The 26,687-nt window shown below is 44.8% G+C and overlaps 1 protein-coding gene across 10 annotated transcripts in view; it reads left to right on the forward strand.

Moving 5' to 3' along the window:
• ptprea (protein tyrosine phosphatase receptor type Ea) overlaps positions 1-26,143 on the forward strand; it is a 355,232-nt gene extending 329,089 nt beyond the window's left edge. For 9 of the 10 annotated variants that reach the window (XM_038821516.1, XM_038821517.1, XM_038821514.1 and 6 more), the window contains 9 exons: positions 2,852-2,987; positions 3,293-3,442; positions 6,550-6,643; positions 8,989-9,065; positions 10,664-10,798; positions 11,604-11,729; positions 16,113-16,264; positions 24,121-24,256; positions 24,398-26,143. In XM_038821516.1, the coding sequence (XP_038677444.1) occupies positions 2,852-2,987; positions 3,293-3,442; positions 6,550-6,643; positions 8,989-9,065; positions 10,664-10,798; positions 11,604-11,729; positions 16,113-16,264; positions 24,121-24,256; positions 24,398-24,472 (1,081 nt within the window). In that variant the 3' untranslated portion in view covers positions 24,473-26,143. The remainder of the gene's footprint in view (positions 1-2,851; positions 2,988-3,292; positions 3,443-6,549; positions 6,644-8,988; positions 9,066-10,663; positions 10,799-11,603; positions 11,730-16,112; positions 16,265-24,120; positions 24,257-24,397) is intronic. The other variant, XR_005463710.1, reaches the window with a different exon arrangement.
• The last annotated feature ends 544 nt before the right edge of the window (positions 26,144-26,687 follow it).

Consider the following 26,687-nt stretch of genomic DNA (forward strand, 5'->3'; position numbering starts at 1 on the left):
GATTAAAATAGACAATTACCTGCATGTGGAAGGATCTCTGGTTCTTTGAATAATGTTATCCTATTCATTCATAATTCCTGTCTGATCAAACATGTAAGTTGTTTTGGGAATTAGTGTTCACATAAAAATCTTTGAAAATCCCTATTCTGCCTCATCTAGGCAAAACAAAAATCTTGATGTGCATAGCCTAAGATATAGAGCTCTATACAGCTGTAGACAAATGCGCTTGACGCATAATGTTTCCAATGAGCAGTGCCTTTGTGACACTGGCCTGCTCCCATGATACTGCCATAATATTATCCTGCACATAGATTTGAAGAAAGGCAGGTCATACATCTCCATAATTTTGGATGAAGTAGATAACTGGCATTCTTGGAAGTAGAAAGTGGCATTTCAGTGGTTGAAGTGTGGCTCTTTGTGCATGGTATGGTTAGCACCTACCCAAACACACAATTCACAATGCCAGGGATATACTGGAGCATAAAGTATATGATCAATCACAAAAAAAACAGGTTTTATTACCAGGCTAAGCAATTGTTTTTGAAATAATCACAATGTTAATGTTAAATTGAGCCTAAACGTCTAAACATTTATAGTGGACAGGGAGCCTTCCAGAGACGCCGGCTCCTAGAATTTAGCGATGCCGGCTCCTAGAATTTAGCAAAGAAGCAAACAGGCAGTAACATTGGTGCTGCCCCAAGTATGAACCCGACAGTGTAAAAAATGTCAGTGTTTTATGGGAGAGTGTTGCTCAGGATTGTGAATTGTCAGTAACTGTGACAACAGCGGTGGACTTGCAATGAAACACACCATGCTGTGGCACAGGGCCCCCAAATGACTGTGAGGGGGGAGGTGGTGGTCAAAATGCAGGATAGTCTTCGCATTTGAAATACTTGCCTGTGAAAGACTTGCAAATCACACTATCCAAGCAAATATTTTCAGTCCACACCATTTAGTTTTCTCCCCTGCTGACTTTCGATGTGGCAACCTGGACGCATCTTTATCCGCCACTCACTCCCAGGGCGTCCCCTTCCACTGAACCACCACAAGCAGCTCTTTAAGGCTCAGCCGGGGGAACCGGGATCAGATCCAAGGAAAGTGTGCAGCTGGCCCGGGTACTGAGGAAACAACTCACAAAGCAAATTCTTCATCCCATTCATCACAAAGAATGGACAACCAGTACTAAGAATCGCCTCTTACAGTCACAATCAGTCAACTTACCCCAGCAAGGAAAGATATCTGACTTGTCATGCAAAACTGGCAGTTGTTTTGATTACTTTCTATATCTCCTTGCTTTACATGGCAAATAAATAGTTTCAAAAGGATTGCAAACCGGTTCCTGTTGACCAAACTATTCCATTTATGAGTGGCAACAAAAATACCTGCAAACTGGTAAAGTCACTTGAGGTATTGAATAAATTAATAATTCCTGAAGTGATAGGTTCCCTACTGGTTTTAGTTCAATGTCACTTGGCTCAATGAGTCAATACTATAACATTTGACATGAACTGTTAAGTACTGCAAGGTCTGTGTGCCTGCTCTAATCCAGCCCCACAATTTGTTATTCAGGCACCCGAGATTGGAACGATGTGTCACATTTGTTTAATTTGTAATCATTATTTAAAGTTCCAGTTATTATTCTAGGCCTAGGGAGAATTGCTCAGATCATTGTCATCTGCATGGGTTTCACCTGGAATTGTTTTGTACAAAAGAAGTGGGAGTTACTTTGATGGAATTGTGTAAATTACGATATAATTCTGAAATTCTCAAGTGAACATTTGAGCTTGTAAACTGTAACGCCAGATAAAGGTACATCAGAAATAAGAGCAGGAGTCGACCACACGGCCCAGTGAGCCTGCTCTGCCATTCAGTACGATCATGGCTAATCTTGAGCTTCAGTTCTATTTTCCTGACTGCCTCCATATGCCTTAATTCCCTGAGAGACCAAAAATCTGTCCATCCCAGTCTTAAATGTGTTCAATATTGGAGTATGCACAATCTCCTGGGGTTCATAACCCTATTCAGTAAAGTAATTTCTCCTCATCTCAGTCCTAGCCCCTTACCCTGACAGTGGCCCCTTACCCTTACCCAAAACTGCTCTCAGTACTTCGAATGTGTTCTCACCAAAACCCTGTAGAACTGTAGAAAGATTTCTTTATTCTTGTACTCCAATCCCCTTTCCCTTGCAATAAAGTCCAACATATCATTTGCCTTCCTAATTCCTTGCTGTACCTATGCTAACTTTGTGCACCCAAGTCTCTTTGAACATTAACACATACGGGTTCTCACCTTTTAAAAGTTTATTCTGTTTTTTCTATTCCTATGACTAAAGAAGACTAGTTAGAACACGCAGAATCACTTTTCTAAATCTAATGCTATGTCAGTTGTTGGAAAATAATGTAAACTTGTAGCCTGGTGGCTAAGTGCAAAAATGCAGTAAGTAGGATAGGAATGGGATTTGAATAATCAGTGCGATTCATAGAATCCTACAGTGCAAAAGGAGGCCATTTGGCCCACTGTGTCTGCACCGACCATCCAAAAGAGTCTGAAAGTTTCCACGTATGTCAATTCTTAATTTCCCCTCAGGGACCTGAAGGTATGCCAATCAGGTGATTGTTTGAGGAACTGTAGAGTTTAGTCCAGCATTCCCCCTTCTATAAACAGGAAAGGACAAAAACATGGGATATGCCTTCTGTCCACCTATAGCCATGGAATGGCACGAGGGGCATGAAGGATTTGAAAAGTGGGGGGCAAACAAGTCAGGATGGATTTTATTATTTCTAATCTACGTGGCCAGACCCCTGCAGCCTGAAAGACATTTGGAAATGTAACTCTCCTTTTTAAATTGCAGTGCTGGTGTTGGTAGAACTGGAACGTTCATTGTTATCGATGCTATGATAGACATGATGTATGCAGAGCAGAAAGTGGATGTCTTTGGTTTTGTGTCAAGAATTCGGGGTCAGCGTTCACAGCTAGTTCAAACTGATGTAAGTATTAAACTGTTTCAATCAGGTTCTCCTGTTAGGTCAAAATGGTACCAGTGCTTTACAGGTGAAAGAAAGGTCAGTCTTGGTCTCCGATAGGGGTCTTCTCTCTCATGCTGTTGTCTGCCCCAGTTTATTTAATTTATTTCCATTACTCTGCACGCAACTGATGCCTAAACACAGCTCTGTTGGTGTCTCAGGAACTGTTCTCTGCTTCTAATAGATATCCGTATAATTAATGACAGTGTAAAACTGTGCCACACATCTAGGTGTTAACATGGTTTCATTCACTTTATTGTTCCTTGCAGATGCAGTACTCCTTCATTTATCAAGCTCTGCTTGAACATTACTTATACGGTGACACAGAGTTGGATGTGACATCTTTGGAGAAGCATATACAGAAGCTTCACAGCAAAGCAGGACAGTTTGACATCACAGGCTTAGAAGAAGAGTTTAATGTGAGTCAGTAAGTTAATAACCAAAGAAAGGCTAGCTATTTAACTTTGCACTAGCTGCAAAAATTATTCTTCAGATTGTAGTATCCAGTAATTCTGCTATGTTTAAAACACTGTATTCCAATACTGTGTGACATATAAGTTTAATTTTAAGAATATTTTGTGTCAACTGTAAAGTACTGAGTCCAGTGAATAGATAATTAACTCTCATGATTCTGCTCATTAAGGGGCTGCATGGCGCCGAAGACACGGGTTCGATACCGGCGCTGGGTCACTGTCCATGTGGAATTTGCACATTCTCCCCCCCACAACCAATTCTATGTTCTATGTAACCCAAAGATGAGCATGGTAGGTGGATTGGTCATGCTAAATTGCCCCTTAATTGGAAAAAAAGAACTGGGCACTTTAAATAAATAAAAAATTGATTCTGGTCATAAAGAACTTTAAATTCTTTGAGCTAGTCATGACATTCTACTCGATGATTTTATTCCAATTCTCTTCCTGCACCTATTGGTGCGCTAAGGCAGACTTTTGACTGTTTCCATAGCTAATAATTCACGGAACAGGTTGCTAGTCTGTCGCCAGAGGCTTAGCTTGAGGGGTGCCGCTCCACATCGAGCGTGGCTGACCAGGAGCCTCTCCCTCTCTTACCGTCAGCCGTTGGCATGTTTAGAAGGTAGGTTGACACACTCAACCTGTTATGGACATCAGGTCCTGTGGTGGGACTCAAACCCGGAGCTTCTGGTTCAAAAATAGGGACGCTACCCACTGCACCACAAAACGTCCCTATGTTTTTATAAGGAGTCTTAAAGTCAGAATATTTAGGTGTAAGGAAAGGCCATGTGTCCAAAGGACATCTTCTAATATCCCACAGGCCCATCCTTCTCCAGTAACACTTGGCTCTAGAATCCATTTCTTAAGTCTGTTTCAATTCCCTCCCTTGGTGATATTGTTCTAAATCTGTCAACAGGATATGGATGGCACTGGCCAGGTCACATTCATTGCCCAGTTCTAGTTACCCTCAGAATGTGATATTGGAGCACTAATTTCAATCTGCCATTCTGCTGGTTTCTTGATTTCCTCTGTCTGGTGGTGGGGTGGGGAAGGAGGAGGCACTGGGCATGGTCTAAGCAAAAATGATCACAGTCCATCTTATAGCATCGAACAACCCCGCTATCTAATGGCACTTTGTTGCCATCTTGGGCCCCAAAACAGCACCGCCCCTCTGAGGCCGCACTTACCGTCATTTCCAGCACTGAAGAGCTCAGGAGAGCAGAGCTCCTCAGTGCATGAAGAGATCGGGATGCCATTTTTAAATGGTGCCCCCATCTCTCAGCCCCCCCCCCCCCCCCCCCCCAACAACGCCCCAGCTCACATACAAGGAATTCCTCGAGCCCTCCCGCGCCCCATCTCATGTGGATAGGGCACGTTCATGCTGATCCCAGTGTGGGCAAAATGCCAGCCTGGCACCTTGGCACTGCCAGGTTGGTACCCTGGCAGTGCCCTGTCAGCCTGGCAGTGCCAGGTTGGCACTCGGAGTCGCTGTCAGGGTGCCAGCCTGGCCAGAGGCCAACCACCTGGAGGCCTCCAAACACCTGGGAGACCCTCTCCAAGTAACGCTCCGCCTGATCCCCACCAAAGGCCTAAAGATGCCGGATGGCTGTTCCATCCAGCGCGAGCATAGTTAAGTGCTTTTAAGCTCTTTTAACTATGCAAGTCTGGGTCATGTCCTTTGTGAGCGGGATCCAGATCACGACATCCCAGGAGCTCTAGTTAGATCTCGCAATGTGTAAGGACCATTGGGAATCCTGGTGCGGCCTCTCCCAGGATCTACCGGCGGGGTACCGTCCTCATTCAGACGGGATGCAGCCAGTAGATCATGCCAATTAAGATTATGACAGCCATTTTTCCATTAATAGTGAAAGGAAATTGGCCCCAAAACAAATCCAGATATAATTGCACCTCTACTGCTGATGACTACATGTCAACAATAACAGAAAATTAAGTGTAGGTGTGACTCGTTACCTGAAATTTGAGGATGGCTGAAGGAGAAAATTAATTATGGTTTTTAGCAGTCATTTTGGTGTGAGATTGAAAACAGGCACCAGGTTAGGAAGTCGGGTTTTAGCACAACTAACGTTTAGTCCAAATTGTTAATTACCATAATTGTCTGGAGCTGTTGAGACAAACACATGCAGTTAGACACAATTTTCTTGGAGCAGTATATGTAGGCTGCAAACAGCTAATTCCAGGAAAGATGAGGTGTGCATGAGCTGGCACTCAATGGCAGGTTTCAGGGTCGCTCAGGGATCAAATGTGAAGGCACACACGCAGTCAGGCATGGTGCAGGAGCTCTTATGGAGAAAGGATGTCCGTACTCGAAGCAGGGAAGGAGTTCAACTTTTGCCCTCCTGTTCCTCTCCAGCGCAGCAGCTGTTCTGGGGCCAATTTACCTTGCACTATTAATGGAAAAAGGAATAAATGTTCATAACATCTTGATGAAGTCTTGGCAAAGTGTCCCTGAAAGTCTCCTGATGTGTTTCAAAAGTCCACTTCAAATCTCCAGCAGCGAGCGAGCAAATAAATAATAAAAGATGATGTACATTTCACTACAATTCAATAAACACAACAGTTGGCTGACATTAGGAAAGATACTGTCCACCAAAATGCCATGCAGCCTCACTCATGAGTGGTATTGGGAAATCCAAGTGGCAAGCAGCTCCTTTATCAAGATAGTGTCTTGCGCTAATCTTGGTTCAAGGTCCCATTGTGGCCATTTCAGAGGCTTTAGTGTCTTAAGGCCAGGATTTTCTGGCCCTCCCACAGCGCGTTTTCTGGTGGTGGAGACAGCTCACCATTCACCACTGGTGGGATATTCCGGTCTCACTGGGTGTTTTGTAAGCTTGCCCACCTCGCCGCCAGGGAAACCACCACGGGAGCTCCTGGTCCCTTCATCGAGAAGGGCTGGAAAATCCTACCCAAAGAGAACAGGAAAAAATGTCCCCATTTGTTTTTTAAAAAGAAAAATGTCCTCCTTCTTCTTTCAGATGTTCTTTACTTTTTGATCGTTATTTTGCCTTGACCATTTCCATTCTATATTTTTATTGCAGAAATTAACTACAGTGCGAATAAGGAAGGAAAATATGCGAACAGGGAATAAGCCAGTAAACATGAAAAAAGCCAGAGTCCTTCAGATCATTCCCTGTGAGTGATTTAAGAAATAAAATTCATGAATTATTTCTCTTCATTTTTTTCCACCTCGGCCTATATTGAAATAATTCCCATTGTCCCTCAGGAAAAAGTCACCCCGGGACGTTCATAAATTCCCAATCTCAATATCTCATATTCGTTCCTTAGTCTGACCACTGTCAGAGGGAGGCAGTGACCAGAACAACGTGCTATATCCCATAAGGTGAAGTGAAAAAGTGGCAATAAATTCTACCAAAGCCATTTGCTTTGCTCGTTCCAGAAAGTGTTTAAAAGTGGCGCTGCCGGAGATTTCGGAAGAAGTTTCCTGCCTGCTCTCTCATGAAAGGAGTGGCTTGAGGCAAAGGAAATAAGCACAGCAAGGAACAAAATTCCTTGCAGTGACCGGTTATCTAATATTTAAGACTTTTAATTGTAGTTTGTGTTTTTTCTGAAATTTATCTTTCTAATTTAAAGTGTTTGAGTGCATGAAGTGTTGCAAAATGGGCCTGGTGGGTGTGTCTGTTTGTGTGGGGCGGTGGGGGAGAAATGCATTAAAATACCAGCTGTGTAATATTGTCCCATGAGATTAAGGTTTAAAATCGTCCAAATTGGCTAAACTCCTTTCTACTGATTTTATTTTTAAGTAGATGAATACACAGTGGAATAGCGCATTATTTATATATTTGAATTAAAGTTAAGCTTCAAGTTGAGAGTATTCCTTCGATATTAACATGGGGAAATCAGAGGCACTTATTTCCTTTGCCTGTGCTGTCAGTTTCTTTGTACAGATTTCCATGGTCAGGTACATCTCTGTGTGTCTGCTGAGTTAAGGAAGGCTACCTCATTGACGCAGCTTTAATTGTTGATTGACAGCATCTGGTTTGTAGCCTAGCCAAATCTAAAGTTTATACACCAGGAGGAACCTTATGCTCTCGCTGCTGGTGAGTTTGGAGGCAGGAAGGACATTAGGTCAGCATGGTAGCACAAGTGGATAGTTAGATTTCCTGCTGGGTCACTGTCTGTGCGGAGTCTGCACATTCTCCCAGTGTCTGCGTGGGTCTCTCGGGGCGCTCCGGTTTCCTCCCGCAGTCCAGAAATGTGCAGGTTAGGTGGACTGGCCATGATAAATTGCCCTTAATGTCCAAAAAAGGTTAGGAGGGGTTATTGGGTTGCAGGGATAGGGTGGAAGTGAGGGCTTAAGTGGGTCGGTGCAGACTCGGTGGGCCGAATGGCCTCCTTCTGCACTGTATGTTCTACTTAGGCAGGATCGTGGCACGCTCTGGCCCCACATCCTTCCAGCATCTGACTGAATTAAGTTCTGGGCAGAAGGCCCATGGTCGAAATTCTGTTCTGGCAGCCACTTGAGGCCCTTAAGTGGCCAATTGAAGACTGCTTAAAGACCTCATTCTAACACCACTGGGACTAACCTAACTACCAGCAGGCATGTAACCATGCAACATGCATGACAACTGCTACCCTGTGGGCAGCTCAGTGCCTGATCAAGGGAGTGGACATCGGGAAAGGGGCCAACTCCCTCCGCTTGTTTCCAACCCCCCCCCCCCCCCCCCCGCCAAGGTCAAGGTCGCCACTGCCTGATTAGCATGTTATATGGTGGGCCTTTCAAAGAGGCAGGAGAGACCTCCCACTATAACTCAACAAGATTCCGTCCCTAGCTGTCGAGTCCACTTTTTACACAATGTACCTCTTTTATTGATTAATAGCACATATTTTTGTGTTACTTTTAGCAGAGCAAATTTAGTGGGCAGGATTTGACAGCCCTCTCAAACTGTGTCTCCCACTAGTGGGTGCAATGAGCCATTTAGGTTTCCATCATAATATCCTGCCAGGCCAGGGGCGGGGCGGGGCGGGGGCGGGGGGGGGGGGGTAAAATCCTGGCCGGTAATTTTAAAAATCCGTACTTCCCCTTAAAAATTTTAAGCCTCATTGAAAACAAAAGATTTGCATTTGTATACTGCTTTTCATGACCGCAGAGTGCTTTGCAGCCAATGAAATAATTTTAAAATGTAGTCACGGTTGTAATAGTGGGCACACGGCTGCCAATGTGTGCACAGAAAACTACTCAAAACAAGTAATGTGGCAAGAAAGTCTTTCTTGTGCCATTTATTGAGGGCCAATCTTAACCAGAAAGCCACTTTTGAATTGCAGAGGTAAGAATGTCCTCCCTATTCGCCCAACCTGCTATGTTCCTCCTGAAAAGTTAACTAAGAACAAGTGTTACTTTCCTGATGTTTATGACCTGCTGGAGCACAGTCTCACTTTGAAATGTACGTCTGTCAAGCTGCTGAGAGGAGGAATTCATTTGGTATTTGGCTGAATATGATTTATTTTCTATTTTTAAGATGATTTCAACAGAGTCGTTCTTCCCAGAAAAAGAGGGCAAGAGTTCTCTGATTATATCAATGCTTCATACATTGATGTGAGTATGCTCACCGTAGTTTTATGTTTTGGTGTTGGCATGTATCATTATGGGCAAATCCTGAAACTACGACTAGGTTGCTTGCTTCGGGAACGTAATAAACTACACGTGAAAATTTTCATATGTCGTTCATTCTATTTTCCATCCAATTGTCATTTCCTTGGACTGAAACACTCTAAATCTATATTGTAAAACATAGCGATTGGACTTGGAAGATATTCTATGTGAAATTTAGCAAAAGACAGCTTGCATTGAGGAAGCTGAATTTTCCAAAGTGACTAGTTGTTTCACAACGTATTGTTTCAATATAATTTTGTATACAAGTGTTTGGAACAGGAACTCTACATAATGGGTGTGATAGGGAGATGGTTTACTATCTCAATAATTTTGTCCTTGGATCATGTTTCTTGAGTTGATAATAATCTGGGGCGGGATTCTCCGCGATCGGCGCGATGGCCCGACATCGGCGTCAGAAACGGCATGAACAACTCCGGCGTCAGGCCAACCGGAAGTAGCAGAATTCTCCGCACCTCTGGGAGCTAGGCCCGCGCCGGAGTGGTTGGCGCCATGCCAGCCGGCTCCGAAGACTGCGCGAGTTAGCGCATGCGGAGAACCGCCGATGTGGTTCCACGCATGCGCAGACTGGACGGCATATTCTGGCAGATGCGCAGGGGGGTGTATTCTCCACGCCGGCCATGGCAGAGCCCTACAGAGGCTGGCGCGGAAGGAAGAAGTGCCCCACGCCACAGGCCCGCCAACTGATCGGTGGGCCCCAATCGCGGGCCAGGCCACCGTGCCCCCCCCTCAGGGTCGGATCCCCCTGTGCCCCCCCCCCCTCCTCCCCCCTCCCCGAGGACCGCACCTGCCAGGTCCCACCGTGTGGGACCATGTCTAATCCACGCCAGCGGCACTGGCCGGAAACGGGCGGCCGCCCAGCCCATCGGGGCTCGGAGAATTGCCGGTGGGGGGGAGGGGGGGGATGCTGCCGATGGCCCCCGACCGGCGTGGCGTGAATCCCGCCCGAAAACCGGCAGCCAGCACGGCAGGATTCACGCCATCCTCCGGGGATTCTCCGACCTGGCGGGGGTCGGAGAATTCCGCCCCTGATGTCAGAACAGTGGTCATTTTCCACAAACAAATCAAGATACCACAAGTGGCACTTGAGGCTCAGTCTCAATCTTGTTCCTGGATTCAAAGTTTTGCAAAGTGAAATGAAATAGATGAAAATTGATTTTGCAACCAAACCGGGGGCGGGATTCTCCGACCCCCCGCCGGGTCGAATCGCCCGGGGCCGGCATCAATCCCACCCCCACTGTGTCCCAAATTCTCCGGCACTCGAGATTCGGCATGGGCGGGAATCGCACTGCGCCGGTCGGCGGGCACCCCACGGCGATTCTCCGGACCGCGATGGGCCAAAGTCCCGCCGCTGACAAGCCTCTCCTGCTGGCAGGAATCAAAACACCTACCTGACTGGCCACGCCACTCCAACACGCCGGGACCCCCCGCCCCGCCGGGTAGGGGAGAATCCCAGCCCATGTTTAACCACAAATTCAGTGCACGAAAATGTATCCTCACTGAACTGCTTTTTCTTTTTACAGGGTTATCGGCAGAAGGATTATTTTGTTTCTACTCAAGGCCCCCTCCCTCATACAGTGGAGGATTTTTGGAGAATGGTTTGGGATTGCAAGTCTCACACCATTGTGATGCTCACAGAACTCCGAGAAAGAGAGCAGGTATAATATCATAGAACCTCGCTTAATGACATGTGCAAATGTCGGGTGAAGTATTTTTGTGGCAATCAAAGAGCAAAAGTTCACAATGATGACTAAACAATTCTGCCTCCTCATGCATTACATGTGAAAAATGTGTTTGTCTTGAAACTGCAAAGATCTAACCGTGCTCAAAAGGTGAGTCATAATCGATTGGCACAAAGGGGTATAGCAATTTATTAAATGTTTCCAATGATCATTAAGTAAATAAGTTGCACAATTTAATCATGTTGAATCAAGAAATATTATGGATTAAACTGCAACATTTTACAAAATCCTAGTCGAAGTGTGAATAATATATTGAGCTTATTTATATGCTGCAGCATACCTCAACTCATAACTTGCACAAAATTCAGCCATATGCCTGTACTGTGTCTGAAATCAGCATTAAATAGGGTCATTTAGCACATTACCAAACTGTAGACCCGCAAGGAAATATTCAGACCCTCCATACAATTTCTATGAGTTCAATTCAAGGTGTTTTTAAAATTTCGGTTCTACCGAAGGCAACTTTGGCGGCGAGTGATTTTGGACGATAATCTCATTAATTTGTGCTTAGCTAGGGCCCTGGAGACAATTTTAATGGCCTACTGGATTTCAGTGGCCAGCATAGTTATATCGACCATTGAAACCCATCAGACACTCAGTGGAGTTCTTGAAGGGCAAATAAGAACTCTGCTATGGGTCCTTGCTACTTTCTCCTAACTTTCTATTAAAGTGTTCTGCTGTAATTTTAAAACATGTTCTAACTCTTGTATTTTTTCTGCAGGAGAAGTGTTCACAGTATTGGCCATCAGAGGGCTCTGCGACTTTTGGAACCTACACAATAGAAATGAAGAATGACCACATTTCAGATGCTTTCAGTGTCAGAGACCTCACCATCACAAATACCACAGTATGTGTTGCTTCAGATATTATTGTAAATACAAAGCTATCTCCAAAATAAATTAGAAATGATGGACAGTTTAATTTAAATATAGTGGTGTACTTTCCCCTATCTTTTGCTAATAAGGTGGAGGCAGATGCTTCAATCGTGTAAAAAAAACATTGTACTTCCCTCTCGGGTAAAAAGTCCAATGACTGCCCCAATGATGCCTGTTGCTTAGTGAGTTTTGCCAGTTTGCCAAGAACAGGCTATTTCAGATTGTGGGGGTATACTGGGCACGATTCTCTCAAAAAATGATGGTGTAATTTTGGACGAATTTGGTGGGGTGTTTCCAGTCAGCTTTTTGGGTGAGTTCCTAACCTGCATTCACTCTCACTCAGTCATTTTTTGGGTGCTTGGGGAGTTTTCCACCGATCAATCCCACACTGAGGGCCCGATTAAATGGCTTTGTCACCCCAACTCAGGAGGTGACAAGGCCGTTAATTGCGATGCTCAGCACCCCATTTTTCAATCCCACCCCAAGGTGTTGCGAGACATCGCAGTCTGGATTTCGTCCTCACTGAGTGGGATCTAGATGTGGGTATTTAAGTGAGCAGTTAGGCTCACTTTAATATGTTTGCACCAGATTCCCCCAAGGCCCGGGATTGAACGGCCGAGCCTGGGAGATCTCACCATGCCGCCATTTAGCACATATTCACACAAACATGGACTAGGCTTAACGGCACCTGATGGGGTCTCCCAGGCGATCGGAGGCCCCTGGATGGTCAGGGTGTGGGCAGGATGGTACCCTGGCATTCCAGCTGGCACTTTGGCACTGCCACCCGGGAACACTGGCAATGTCCCCGTCTCCCCCCCCCCCCCCCCCCCACCCCCTCCCGGGTGCCTGGATGTCAGATTGGCACTGCCAGAGGAAGCGCCGGTGCACTACCCTGCCCAGTCTCTGACCACCTGGGGAGCTCCAATTGCCGATGAGACCCTTGGAGTGGCTATCCCGCCTAGTCTCTGCTTGCGGAGACCAGTACTAATCGGTGCCCGGGTGAGGCCTTGCCAGTACAGCCGGTGACTCCCAGGTGCCCAGAGAGTGCATCCTCAAAAGAGTCCGAGCATATTTAAATGAGCCATATGATTATTTGGATCAAGCAAAGTAAGTGCCTGATCTAGATTGCGCCTGATGCCGTGAGTTGGATGACTCGTGTGCGGATTTGCGCCTGGTGTAAAGCCCGATTTTGGCCTCTCCCGTGATGCTTCCAGTGCATTGAGGTCAGTGCCAGGTGCAATGCGGTGGAAATATCGCATCCCATGTATGTTTTCTCCTCAAAGAAAAAATCTTGACCCTATAGTCCTTGCAAACTGTCATCCCATCTCCAACCTCCCTTCTTTCCCTAAAGCATTTTAATGTGTTGTTGCCTCCCAAATCCATTTCCTTCATTCCTAGACTCTATGGGCTGGATTCTCCGCAGCCCCGCGCTGAAATCACGTTTGGCGCGAGAGCAGAGAATCGACCTTCCCACCGGATCGCGCCGGGCTCCCGGAGAATCGCTTGTCCATGAATCACGCTGGCCATTGTCAGAGGTCCTCCCAGCGATACTCTGCTCCTGACCGGCCGAGTTCCTGATGGCGTGGTTCTAACCACGTATGGCCGATCGGGACTCTCACACGGCAGCTGCGGACTCAGTCCGCGGCCACACTGGTGGGGGGGCAGGGGGATCCAGCACCGGAGGAGGGTGCGGGGGGGGGGGGGGGGCCTTATGGTTAGCCGGGGCAGCGATCGGGCTGATCCGATGCAGGGGCGTCGGGCCGATTGGTGGGACCTTGTTTGTTGTGATGGTCCGCGGTCCCAGTCCACCATGGTGTTTGGCGCGGCCGCTGGAGGCCGCCGCCGTGCGCATGCACGGACTTGGAATCGGAAGTTCGGGGGGCCTGTAGCCGCAGCCAAAGCTGTGCGAAGCTCCCCGGGTCCCTGCTAGTCCCTGTAGGTAAGTGAATCGCTCCTTATACTTTGCAGGAAACTGGGGAGCGAAACGCCAGCGTTTTTATGCCGGCGTGGGGACATAGCCCCATTTAGGGAGAATCCATCACTATGTTTCAATCCCACCCAACAGCTTTTCACTCCTGCTGCAGTACCAAAATAGTTACCATCAAATTCATAAATGTGTGACTGTGCCAAAAGTAAACTTTCCCTTCTTGACCTGTCTGCAAACTTTGACAGAGTTGACCATCTTCTCCCAATGCCTCTCCACTGTCATCCAGGTGGACTGCTTTCTCCTGATTCCATTCTTATTTGTCTCATAGTAGCCAGAAGACCACTTGCTTCTCTTCCTGCTCCTGTAACATTACCTCTGGTGTCACCCAAGCATCTATCCTTGATCCCCTGCTATAATAATAATCACTTATTTTCACAAGTAGGCTTCAATGAAGTTACTGTGAAAAGCCCCTAGTCACCACATTCCGGCGCCTGTTCAGGGAGGATGGAACGGGAATTGAACCGGCGCTGCTGGTCTTGTTCTGCATTACAAGCCAGCTGTCTTAGCCCACTATGCTAAACCAACCCCTATAATAATTGCTTACTGTCATAAGTAGGCATCAATGAAGTTACTGTGAACAGCCCCTATTACTCACCTGCATGAATAATAACATTTTTAAAAATACATTTAGAGTACCCAATTCATTTTTTCCAATTAAAGGGCAATTTAGCGTGGCCTGTACATCTTTGGGTTGTGGGGCCAAAACCTGCGCAAACCCTGGCAGAATGTGCCAACTCCACATGGACAGTAACCCAGAGCCGGGATCGAACCTGGGACCTCGGCGCCGTGGGGCAGAGGTGCTAACCATTGTGTCACCATGCTGCCCCATGAAGAATAACATTTGAGATGTTTCTATTAATAAGAATAAGTAATATTTAGTAGTTCTGCACCAACTACTGCTGTTAATTTATCTTTTCACAAATCTGTCCTATATTAGCACCCACGATACCACTAAGTATATAATTATGATATAATAAATATATTTCCACCAAACTATTTATTTCCGTTTCACTACACAGACCCATCTAGAAACTAGGAACTAGCCATCCGGCACAACCTGTCAATGTTAGGGTTTACGCTCCACAAAAGCATAAGAAGCATAAGAAGTAGGAGCAAGGAAAGGCCGTTCAGCCCCTCTAGCCTGTTCCATCATTTAATAAGATCATGGGTGGAATTCTCTGACCCCCCGGGAGGTCGGAGAATCGCCCGGAGCCGGCGTAAATCCCGCTCCTGCCCTGGTCCAAATTCTCCGCCACCCGGGAATCGGCGGGGGCGGGAATCGCGCTGCACCGATCGGCTGGCCCCCCGCGGCGATTCTCAGGCCCGTGATGGGCCGAAGACCCGCCGCTGTCAGGCCTCTTCCGCCGACGTGGTTTAAACCACCTCTGGTGTTGGCGGGATTGGCGGCGCGAGCGGGCCCCGGGGTCCTGGGGGGGGGGGGGGGGGGGGGGGGGGAATCTGACCCCGCGGTGGCCTGGCCCACGATCGGAGCCCACTGATCGGCGGGCGTACCTGTGCCGTGGGGGCACTCTTTTTCTTCCGCCGCCGCCACGGCCTCCACCATGGCGGAGGCGGAAGAGACCCCCTCCACCGCGCATGCGCCGGGTTGACGTCAGCGATCGCTGACGCTCCGGTGCATGAGCGGACTCACGCCAGCTGGCGAAGGCCTTTCGGCCAGCCGTTCGCGCCGGTCGGCGGGACGCCAACCACTCCGGCGCGGGCCTAGCCCCTAAAGGTGCGGAGAATTCCGCATCTTTGGGGAGGCCAGATGCTGGAGTGGTTCTCGCCACTCCGGTACACCGGAACCCCCCGCCCCGCCAGGTAGGGGGGAATCCCAGCCCATGTCTGATTTGACCACAGCCTGAACTCCACTTTCCCCGTCACCGTTGACCGTTGCCACCTTCATCTCACCCTATCAATTCTCCTCATGCATTTGTCCATCCTTCTTTTGATAATCTATAAAACAATTATTTTCGCACTTGCGTTCAATAAATTACAAAACAAAGCATATCAGGAACGAAAGTGATAAGAGGAAAGCTGATTATGAAATCTGAAACTAAACGAAAGCAGAAAATACTGATAAATCTCAGCAGGACTGACAGCATCCATGGAGAGAGAAGGGAAACATTTCAAATCAGTATGACTCTTTGTCAAAGCTAGGAAAAGCTATCAGTAACCATATTGAAATATTACTATGCAGTGCCAAACAGGATTTATACACATAGCTGACCCTAAATTAAATATACAGCACAAAAGTGTTTGTAGTTGAGAGTATTTTATATTTCTAGGTTTTGTTAAGATTAAGCTGATATAGTAGAAAACCAATACAATTTAATTTAAAAACAATAACATTGCAATTAAAATGCAGGAAAGCAAGAGCAGGATAGTTCGGCAGTTCCATTTTCACGGCTGGCCTGAGATCGGCATTCCAGTGGAAGGTAAAGGGATGATAGACCTGATTGCAGCAGTCCAGAGACAGCAACAACAGTCCGGCAATCATCCGATCATCGTGCACTGCAGGTACTTCATGATGCAAGTAGAGATAGAAGTTGACACCCCAGCCCCTTCTAATGCTTAATCATGACTCAGGACTGATCTGGTGGATCGGTGCAGTCGGTGCCAACCATCTGCACCCATCTGGAAATCGGACAAGTTTCCATCCATTACTCGATAACAAATTAGGGCAGCGTGGCTGTAATTTTCTGCGATTTGTGCAGCTGGAAGGGGAGGCTCCCTGTCAGCAGCACAAAGTTGGATGTTCCTCGTATTCTGGTGACTACATTCTGCATGCGAGACAGCTGAAAGGACAGACTTCTGATTATCTCTTACCCTTCATGACTGGAGAATGTTCCAAAGTGCTTGACACTCAGTTAAGCACTTTTGAAATGCAGTCACTGTTGTAATATAGGATATATTGGTCAATATGTGGACAGCAAGCTTCCACAAATTGCAATGGAATAATGAGAGGACAACTGGTTTGTGTGATTTTGAATAGAGGGATCAATACTAGCCAGGATAACATGATAACTCACCTACTCTTTTTCAAACTAATGGCATGGGATCTTTAACGTCCATCTGAATGGATAGACAAGGCCTCGATTTAACCTCTCATCCAAAAGATTGACAGCGGAATTCTCCATCGGCGCGATCCTCCGGTCCGCCGGTAGCACACCCAAGCCTGCGGGTTTTCCAACCGCATGGTGTGGCCACAATGGGGAACCCCATTAGCTGGCTGCAGGAACGGAGAATCCCACTGCAGGTGGGTGTGTGCCGCGCGGGAAAACACAGCTGGTGGACCAGAGAATCCCACCCCTTGAGTGTGTTTTCCAGCAGTGCAGGCAGTTTGCCATTGGCCGCTGGTGGGATCTCCCAGTCCCGCTGATGTCTATGGCACACTTTGGCTTGTCCATCCCACTGTCGGGAACCCCCAGCGGGGGGGGGGGGGGGGGGGGGCTGCTGCTTTTGATGGGATCAAAAGATTCCGCCAGCAGGAAAGGCTGGAAAGTTCCACCACGCGTCTTTGACTGGGGTGTCAACCTTGATTTTCATGCTCAAGTCATTGGCCCGGACTTGAGCCTTGAACCTTCTCATTCAAAGGTAATACTGATGTCAGCTGAGCCACACCTGACACTGGTACTGAGTCATGCAGATCAGGAGGATTCTATTTTCAATCGTTGGCCTATTGGCCAACCACGCTTGGAGTTGAACCACATTTCCTCTCAGAAAAACGGATCTCGGAAGAAGGAAATTTAACTGGAGTATCTGCTTATCACAGAATGTAGAATGCTAAAATGTGCATAGATACAGTATGTGTTGGATTAGGTTGAGTAGTGATAGGCGCCTCCTCTGATTTTATAACTTGTTGGTACTCATTATCTAGGGTCAATATCCAAGAGGACAATGTGCCAGTGGGTTGCTGCTTCTATATATCTCCTGTATGAATCATGAGAAGGAGCTATAAAATCAAAACTCGCAGCTCTGCAATTGATTGCAGGAGGTTCTTGGTCCTTAAAAGTTTTAATTCGCCTTTCCCGAGCTACACAGCAACACTGAACACCAGAGATAGTTTGCACAAGTTGATTGACATACGTAGATATGAATTAAGGGCAAGAGTAGGCCATTCGGCCCCTCAAGCCTGCTCAAATTCAATAAGATCATAACAGAACTGATTAGACCTCAGCTCGATTTTCCTTCATCCTCCCTATTTGGTTCCATTGTCAGTGAAGAATATAGCTAATTCGGCATTTAAAAATATGCAATGATCCGACCTCCACCACTCTCTGGGGAAGAGAATTCCACAGACTAACAACGCTCTGAGAGAAAAACATTTCCTCATCCCTGTCTTAAATGGGAGGTCCCTTATTTTTAAACTGTGTCCCTTCGTGGTTCTAGTCTCCATAAGGTGAAAGATCCTTTCAGCATCCACCCTGTCAAGTCCCCCCAGGAGGCACAATAGGTAGCACTGCTACTTCACCATGCTAGGAACCCGGGTTCAATTCCAGCCCCGGATGATTGTGTGGAGTTTGCATTTTCTCCTCTTGTTTGCGTTGGTTTCCTCCGTGTGTTTTGCTTTCCTCCCACTGTCCAAAGATGTGCAGATTAGGTGGATTGGCTATGTTAAATTGCTCCTTAGTCTAAAAATGTGAAAATTGGGTGGGGTTATGGGGATAGGTTGGTTAAGTGGCCATTCTTTCAGAGGATCGGTGCAGACCTGATAGTCTGACAGGCTTCCTCCTGCACTGCAGGATTTCTGGGCGGGATTCTCCGCTGGCATGATTCTCCGTTTTGCTGGTGCCCTGGGCTTTCCCCGAAGGCGTGGGGTTGCCCCACAATGGGAAACCCCATTGACCGGCCGGCATAATGGAGAATCCCGCCGGCGGGTCTGAGCAGAAATGTGGTGTGGTGGGGCGGAGAATCTAGCCCTCTATGTTTCAATAGTATTGCGTTTCATTCTTCTGAGCTCCGATGAATACAGGCCCAACTTCCCCAATCTTTCCTCCTCAGGATATCCTGATCCCAGGAATCAGTCAAGTGAACCCGCTCTGAACTGCATTTAATGCAATTATCACCTTTCTTAAATTAAAGAGAACCAATACTGTACCCAGTACTGTAGATGTGGTCTCACCAATGCCCTGTACTCTGTAGCAAAACATCCGTTTATATTCCATTCCCCTGCAATAAACAACATTCAATTTGCCTTCCTAATTACTTCCTGTACTTGCATATTAACGTTTTGTTATTCATGTACCAGGACATCCGGCTCCCTCTGTATCTGAGTTCTGCTATCTTTTAAATAATCTTCTGCTTCTCTTATCTTCTTTCCAATGTGGAGATGCCCACATTTTCCCAAATTATACTCCATGTGCCAATTTTTGCCCATTCGCTTCACCATTCTGTATTTCCTTACAGAATCCTTCGGTACAATTTTCACACTGCATTGTGCCTGCCGTTCATCCGGATGCATCATGGCGGAGGCCTAAATCAGGCTTCACGCTGGGCACAAACGTCGGGCGAGTCAACCGACCACAGCGCATGATCCATAATATTTAATGAGCCAAACCCACCCAAAATGACACTTGGGGTCCGATTCAACTAATGGGAGCAAAGTCCCATTGGAGCACTGGGAAACACATGGTTATACAACTCAACCCATGATGTATATAGGGCCTCAGCGGGAAACGCAAGGCTGACAATGCACATAGCCTCATTTTGTACACTGGGGAGCTCCACTTGTTGCAACTCCCAATATCTCGCTACACTGGGTACGCCATTTTAAAATGGCATCCTAATTTCTGGATCTCCCACAAAGACGACCGAATCCCCCACCCAACCCCCACCCCGAGCGAGAATGCACTATAGGAGCATCCAGGGCAGCCCCAGCCGATCGCATGCATGCACAAATGCCACATTGGCAATGTCACCTTGGCAGAGCCAGGCTGGCACCCAGGTGGCACCAGAAGTGCTAGGACACCACCCTGCCCAAAGGGCATGCAGCTGGGAGCCTTTGATTCCTGGGAGACCAACACTAAACAGTGCTCATCCTTGGTCTCAGAGGTGAAGGGGGTGACTTGCAGAGCCTCAGGTACCTCAGGAATCTGCACATTAGAGTGAAACTAGCTGACACGCTCTAATATGCAGATTTGCCAAAATGTGAACCCTCCCACAATGGCCGGGATTCACATTGCAACATCGATCTCATAAGATGTTGTGAGCTGGGTAGATCCCGGGAGTGTTATTTGTATCCTTCACAATGAAGACAGATGTAAAACATCTGTGTCATGGTGCGCTGCTTTTGGGGCTCAGCGTGGCCATTGGATCACGCCCTCAGTCATTTTCTAGAATTGCGCCTTTTATATCCTTTATGTACTTTCCTATCTACTTTTGTGTCCGAAAATTTAACAACATTGCTCCCATCATCCAAATCATGAATATAGATTGTAAAAGTCCCCAGAAATATCTCCTGTGCCACTCAACTCATTGCATCCTACCAACCCAAAAGTGACCCAATTATGGCCACTCTCTCTTTCCTGTTAGCTAACCAATGCTCTTTCTATCTTACCCCGTAACACTGTGAGCTCTTATCTTGTGTAGTAATATTTGATGTGACACCTTATAAAATGCCTTGTAGAGATCCAAGAACACACATCCACAGGTTCCGTTTTATCCAAATTGTTTGTTTGTTCTTCAAGGGACTCTTAATAAATCAGTCAAACATAATTTCCCTTTCACAAAACCATGTTGACTCTGTCTGATTGCACTGAGCTGGACTGCTATAACCTTCTTATTAATAATTTCCAGCATTTTCCCGATGAAGATGTTAAGCTGTAATTTCTTGCTTCCCATCTTCCTCCTATCTGAAATAGAAGAATTACATTTGCTATTTTCCAATCTGATAAGCTTTCGGTATCTAGGTAATTTTGGAAAACCAATTCATTCTACTGTCTCAGCAGCTACTTATTAAAACTTCGAGATGAAATTTGTCAGGACCTGATGACTTGTCAGCTTTCAGTTCTAATGATGTTCTCGATACTCTTTCTCTGATATTTGTAACTATTTTTTTCACCTCTTGATAAATACTTCTGGGATGTTATTTGTACCCTTTACAATGAAGACAGATGTAAAACATCTGTTCAATTCATCCATCATTCCTTTATTTTCCATTATTACTTCACCATTCTCACTTGCTAAAGGACCAACACAGTTTTCTTACTCCTTTCTTTTTTAAATACCTGTAGAATCTCTTACTATCTGTTTTTATATTTCCAGCTAGCTTTCCCTCATACTCTAATTTTCTCCTCCTTATTATTTATTTAGTTATTCTTTGCTGTTTTTAATATTCCTTCGAATCTTATAGCCTGCCACTAATCTTCGCAGAATTCTATGTTTTTTTTCTTTCAATTTGATACTATCGCTGACTTCCTTAGTTAGCCATGGATGGGCATGTCTTTTCCCAGAGTCTTTCTCACTGGAATACATGTATCCTTGCTGAGTATTACAAAATATCTTCTTAAATGTCTGTCACTGCATCCCTACTAATGTATCCCTTAACATAATTTTCCAGTTGATTTTAGATAGCTCTGTCTTTATACCCTCATTATTTCCCTTGGTTTTAGTCCCACTCCTCTCTCCTGTGGACTGAATGCAAACTTCAATTATGTTATGATCACTGCTACCTAGGGGCACCTCTAATTTGAAGTCATTAATTAATCCTGTCTCATTGCACATCTAGGGTGTAGAATGGCATTCTCTCTGGTTGGTTCCAGCATATGCTACACTAAATAGTGTCCCAGAAACACTCTATGAACTCATCTTGAAGGCTGCCTTTGTCAATTAGATTTACCCAACCTACACGTAGATAAAAATCATACTTGATTGACACCGTACCATTTTCAAAATCCCCCATTATGTCTTTCTGCACATTCCATACTAGAATGTGGTTTCTGTTAGAGAACCTATAAATAACCCGCACAAGTGACATCCTACCTGTAATATTTCTCCATGTTACCCAAATTGATTCCGCATCTTGATCTTTAGAACTCTCTTATCATTATCATTCTCTTTTGTACTAATGTCATCCTTAGTTAACAGATCTACGCTTTCACCTTTCCCAAGCTTCCTGTCCTTCCAAAATATCATGTATCCTTGAATATTCCGGTCCCAGCCTTGTCATCTTGCAGCGAAGATAACGCAAATGACAGAAATATTACAGTGACATTGCAATATGATAGTCACTGTAATATTTCTGTCATTTGCATTATTTTTGCAGTAGATAGACCAATGCAGAGGTAGACTTGTATCTCAGACTCAGCATAACTCAAGTTCAAAACTGAGGCACTTTACAGCAGCATTCAAGACTTGACATCAAGTTCAGCAAATTCAGATCATAACATCTGCCCCCATTTACTTAAATGATAGATTATGATTTTGCTATTTCCATTTCCATCTCCTCTCAACCCATCTTTTCTTTTCTTATCCCATAACCACCCCTTTCTGATTAACCATCATCCCTTTTTTTCATTTAATGCCTTGTACTTTATTACAGACCTACCTTTTGTTCTTCCCTTCACCCACCTTTCCTTGCTTCTGTACTTGCTTAAGTAAGACCTGTTACCTCTAATATTTACAGTTCTGATGAAAAATCATCAACATAAAATGTTGGGGTAAAGTTTCCTGGTCCCGTGGAGACAGGGTTGTGGGTAGCCAGGAGGCTTGGGTGGGAGGATGGTTTTGAGATGGCTCCCCCAATGCATTCCCAACTCTGCTGGAGTTCCCCTGCTGGGAATAAGATTTATTGCAAACTCCATGGAGGCAGACAACCAAATAGGACAACCTAGGCCCCAATTATGGTCTATTTTGTGATGGCACAGTGGTTTACCATCTTTTGAGTGCCCCCCCTACTGAGTATGGAACATGACAGCTTATTAGAGTCAGCCTGTAGGTGGCAGGCCAGGGCTCATCAGAGTGGGGAAGTCTTGTGCCCCAAAGATGGGGCTCTACGATGCGAAGCTGCAACCTCGTCCAAAGCCAATCCTGTGGAGGGGTTCCCCTCCATCCGGATGGCCCTACTGTCTTTGGGTGTCCTTTTGCCAGCATCTCTGGAGGCAATGTCGAGCTCTCACATTTGCCTTTCTGCATCAGTAATAGCCGCCTCGCCTGGTGGGGCTGCTGGCTGTCCTGTGCTGCAGGCCCTCAAATTGTGCCTCATAACTTGGGAACCCTCTGGTTATCATTAATAGGGGAATGGGAAGGCAGACAATTACGAAGCCACCTCTCAAAATATAGTGACAGCAGATGTGCTGGCAACAAGAGCCAGATGTGGACTCACATAGGGTCTCAATGCCTGCTGGAAAACATAACCCATTAACTCTGTTCCCCCTTCTCCAGATGCTGCCTAAACCTACTGAGTAATTCCAGCATTTTCTGTTGCAAAGTCTAGGCCTTGACGATACACAGAACAAAATGACAACACAAGTTGGTTTTCATGGTTGCCCGTGTCTAAATAGCGATGTTGCAAGAGCTAATTATGCAAGAAATCCTGGCATTTGTTTCCATTATACTGCCTCTAAACCAGTGTCAGCATCAGGAGTGGGGTAAAGATTGAGCAATTTAGGCAGATGTCCTCAAATGCCATGTTGCTATTCACATCAGACTCAAATCAAAAAGCAGCAGAATCACGATTGGGAATTTAAAAGTTCAGTGAAGAAATGTGTTGCAGCTAGTTTCGCCCGAATTGGCCACATTCGAAGCCATTCGGGATTCATTCATGACCCCCACTGGCTCCGCTGCTGTCAGTATGAAACCTGTCCCATGGGGTAAGTTTACTTGGTCTGAGAATTGATTCAAAGGACAGAAGTTGCACGATTTACTATGTTACATGTTGGATGAATTTCAGAAGGTATTGGGCCTTACGTGACCTCCAATTGACAGCGCAAAGTACCAGAGCAAGCCACTGTTAATTTACTGTGGAGTTGTTCCCCCAGGATTAATTTACTAAATGTTAGGATTGAGAATCAATTAGTACAAGATAAATGTGGACATTAATATTGTGTAAAGCATTTGTTAATCCTCTAAATCCATATTTTCCACTGGGTCAGCAGGAGGAAATAGCACCGTTAACAGCCATTACTTATTCATGCTAGACAATCAAGTGGCATTTAAAGTTTCACTGTGTCAAGTGGGAATACTTTCGATCATGTTTGCTTTAAAAGGATTTATCTTTCTCAAAATCACTTTGCTGGATGAAGAAGTTTGGTTACAAGCTAAACAGTGTTACCATTTTTGCACACTTCTCATTTCATCAATTTTCCAAGTGTCATGTAGAATCCTATCAAGATGGTTTACTATTTAAATAAAACTTGAATCTATTTATTTTGCAGTGCTGGTGCTGGCAGGACAGGTACATTTATTGCATTGAGTAACATTCTGGAGCGAGTGAAAGCTGAAGGACTTCTAGACGTTTTCCAGACTGTCAAGAGCTTACGGATGCAACGGCCACACATGGTGCAAACATTGGTATATGTTCTATTTTGGACTTCCTGAAGCGTTAAAAGAAGTTGAAGTGAAACAAAATGCTGATCCTTTAAAAAATATACACTGTCATGCATCAACTACATTTTCATTTCTTTAAGAAAATATTTTCCTTTCTCTTCGCAGGAGCAGTACGATTTCTGTTACAAGGTGGTACAAGATTTTCTAGACATACACTCCGATTATGCCAACTTCAAATAAGTGTTTGCCTTAGAGATTTTTTAAAAAACTTTTCAATTGTTAGCTGACAGGCCAGTAAAGCATCTTTTGTACGTTAAATTATCAAGAATTTATTTTGTATTTTGCTATGCACTTGTTGTCCAGAAGAATATTACTAATACATTGAAGGTCTTTTATTGTCTTGTGACTATGCTTTTGAGTATTTAGGTTACAGTAATTGAGGAGTCATGCATCTGCCAGGAGTCATTCAATATTTTTAACTGAATGAGCTCAATGGAGTACATTTATCATCCAGCGCACTCCGAAAAGAGCATTTATTTAAAAATAAATCTTTTATACATCATTATCAGTTACATTGTATTTTGAATCTTGAATGTACAGAAGATTGAATCAGATCTACTGACAAAAAATTACTTTGTGAAAATTCCAACAATGTTTGACCCCGTCAAAGTACTACAAAATGTGAATTTATACTGTGCATTGGAGTTTGCATTATTTTCAGAAGGTTGGGTGTAATGCATATATAATAGATATATTTTTATATGAAAAGTTTACAGTGTTATAAAGTTAGTTGCATATCATGCATATTGACATTGTGTTTGCTTACCTAAAATGTTTGTTCTTAAACATGTTTAATAACAATACACTGGTCTCCAGAAGTTACACTTCTTTTTTTAAATCTATTTATTTTCTATACTACCCCACAGAAAGAACCTTGGCTGGTGCTGCATCAGGGCCACACACCCTCCTCCCTCCCCTTTTGTCCCATTGATGTTGGCCAGGACAGCCCAACATTAACCAGCCTAGATCTGGTGAGATTCATCAGGACACTCAATTTACATCTCGTTGATCCAATGTAAATGAGGCTGGGGTGACAAAATCATGGTTGTCTCTATGCCACCAAACAGGCAACTGATCAGCAGACCACCAATGGGTGGCTCAAAATTCAAAATCCATCCTCCGATTAATATTGCTCATTGTCACACCATTACTACACATGGGCCACCTTTAACAGTGCAGCACAGACTATGTTGATTCCCAGTGGACAGACATTGCTACTGTACCTGCAGAGCCCACATGGAGTTCCTCAATGATAACAATGAAGAAAGCTGCTTGGAGTGCATGGGTAGCAGCCGGCAATGCAGCCTGTCAATGGACAATCAACATAATTCTGTGTAGCATGCTACACAATCTAATTTCTACCCCACAGAACCTAGGACATGTCTTAAATAAATATGAAACTCTGCACCCATAAAATGATATTGATGTAACATTTGTTTCAGTAAAAAGGGGAAGGTGGTGTCCATTTTATCAACAGTTTCATATTTTCACCTATAGAATGATAATTCTTCCCAGTAGAAAAATGTAAAAATGCATCATATTGATCATCTGAAAGAGAAAGACACACTGGATGTGACCTTTTTTTCAGAAGTAAATACATTTCCTAATAAATAAATGTATCACAAGCAGTTTCAATATTGAAATAGAGGTTTCCTGAACAGTCACAAATATTTCAGTGTTAGAAAGGAGTGAAATAATAATTTGATATATTTACAGTCAATGAAAGATGCCAATTTAAAGGATGATAAGTGCAGTTGCCATTTATTTAGTATCAAACCAAATGATAACCGATATGGATAGTACTGATTTCCATTTAGGTCCTGTGTAAATACACCCAAAGTGAAGATAAAATAGAAATGAAATGAAGACAAATCTGGAAATAAATTAGATATTCTGCTTTGTGTCAGACTGCCAGGAATGTGGAGAAAATGCTGAACTACAGAAGCAAATACTTCATAAAATTGAAAGGAAGAAATGAAGTTGTTTTTCACCGGTTCAGATTAGTCAGAATGCCACTGAATCTTTTGCCGCCATCATAGAATGTTGCAATATGGAAACAGGCCTTTTGGCCCAGGAGATCTGTGCTGTTGGCTCTTTACAGGAAGCAAGTCTAATTCCTCATTGTTCCTCCCTATACCCTTTAGTATTCCTCTTTTTCAAGCAACTTTCCAATTCCCTGCTAAAATAACTCATTTTGGCAACAGCTTGTAAGAAATTATACATCATCTATGTAATCATATTTTAGTATTGCTGAAAAAAGAGACTTGCCAAAGCAGTGTGGCATTTGCTTTTACTGGAATCTATACATATATATATATATATATATATATATATATAAGTGTGTGTGACTGTGGTTAGCACTGTTGCTTCACAGCTCCAGAGTCCCAGGTTTGAT

The sequence above is a fragment of the Scyliorhinus canicula genome, chromosome 16 (genome assembly GCF_902713615.1).
Source record: "Scyliorhinus canicula chromosome 16, sScyCan1.1, whole genome shotgun sequence".
NCBI lineage: Eukaryota > Metazoa > Chordata > Chondrichthyes > Carcharhiniformes > Scyliorhinidae > Scyliorhinus > Scyliorhinus canicula.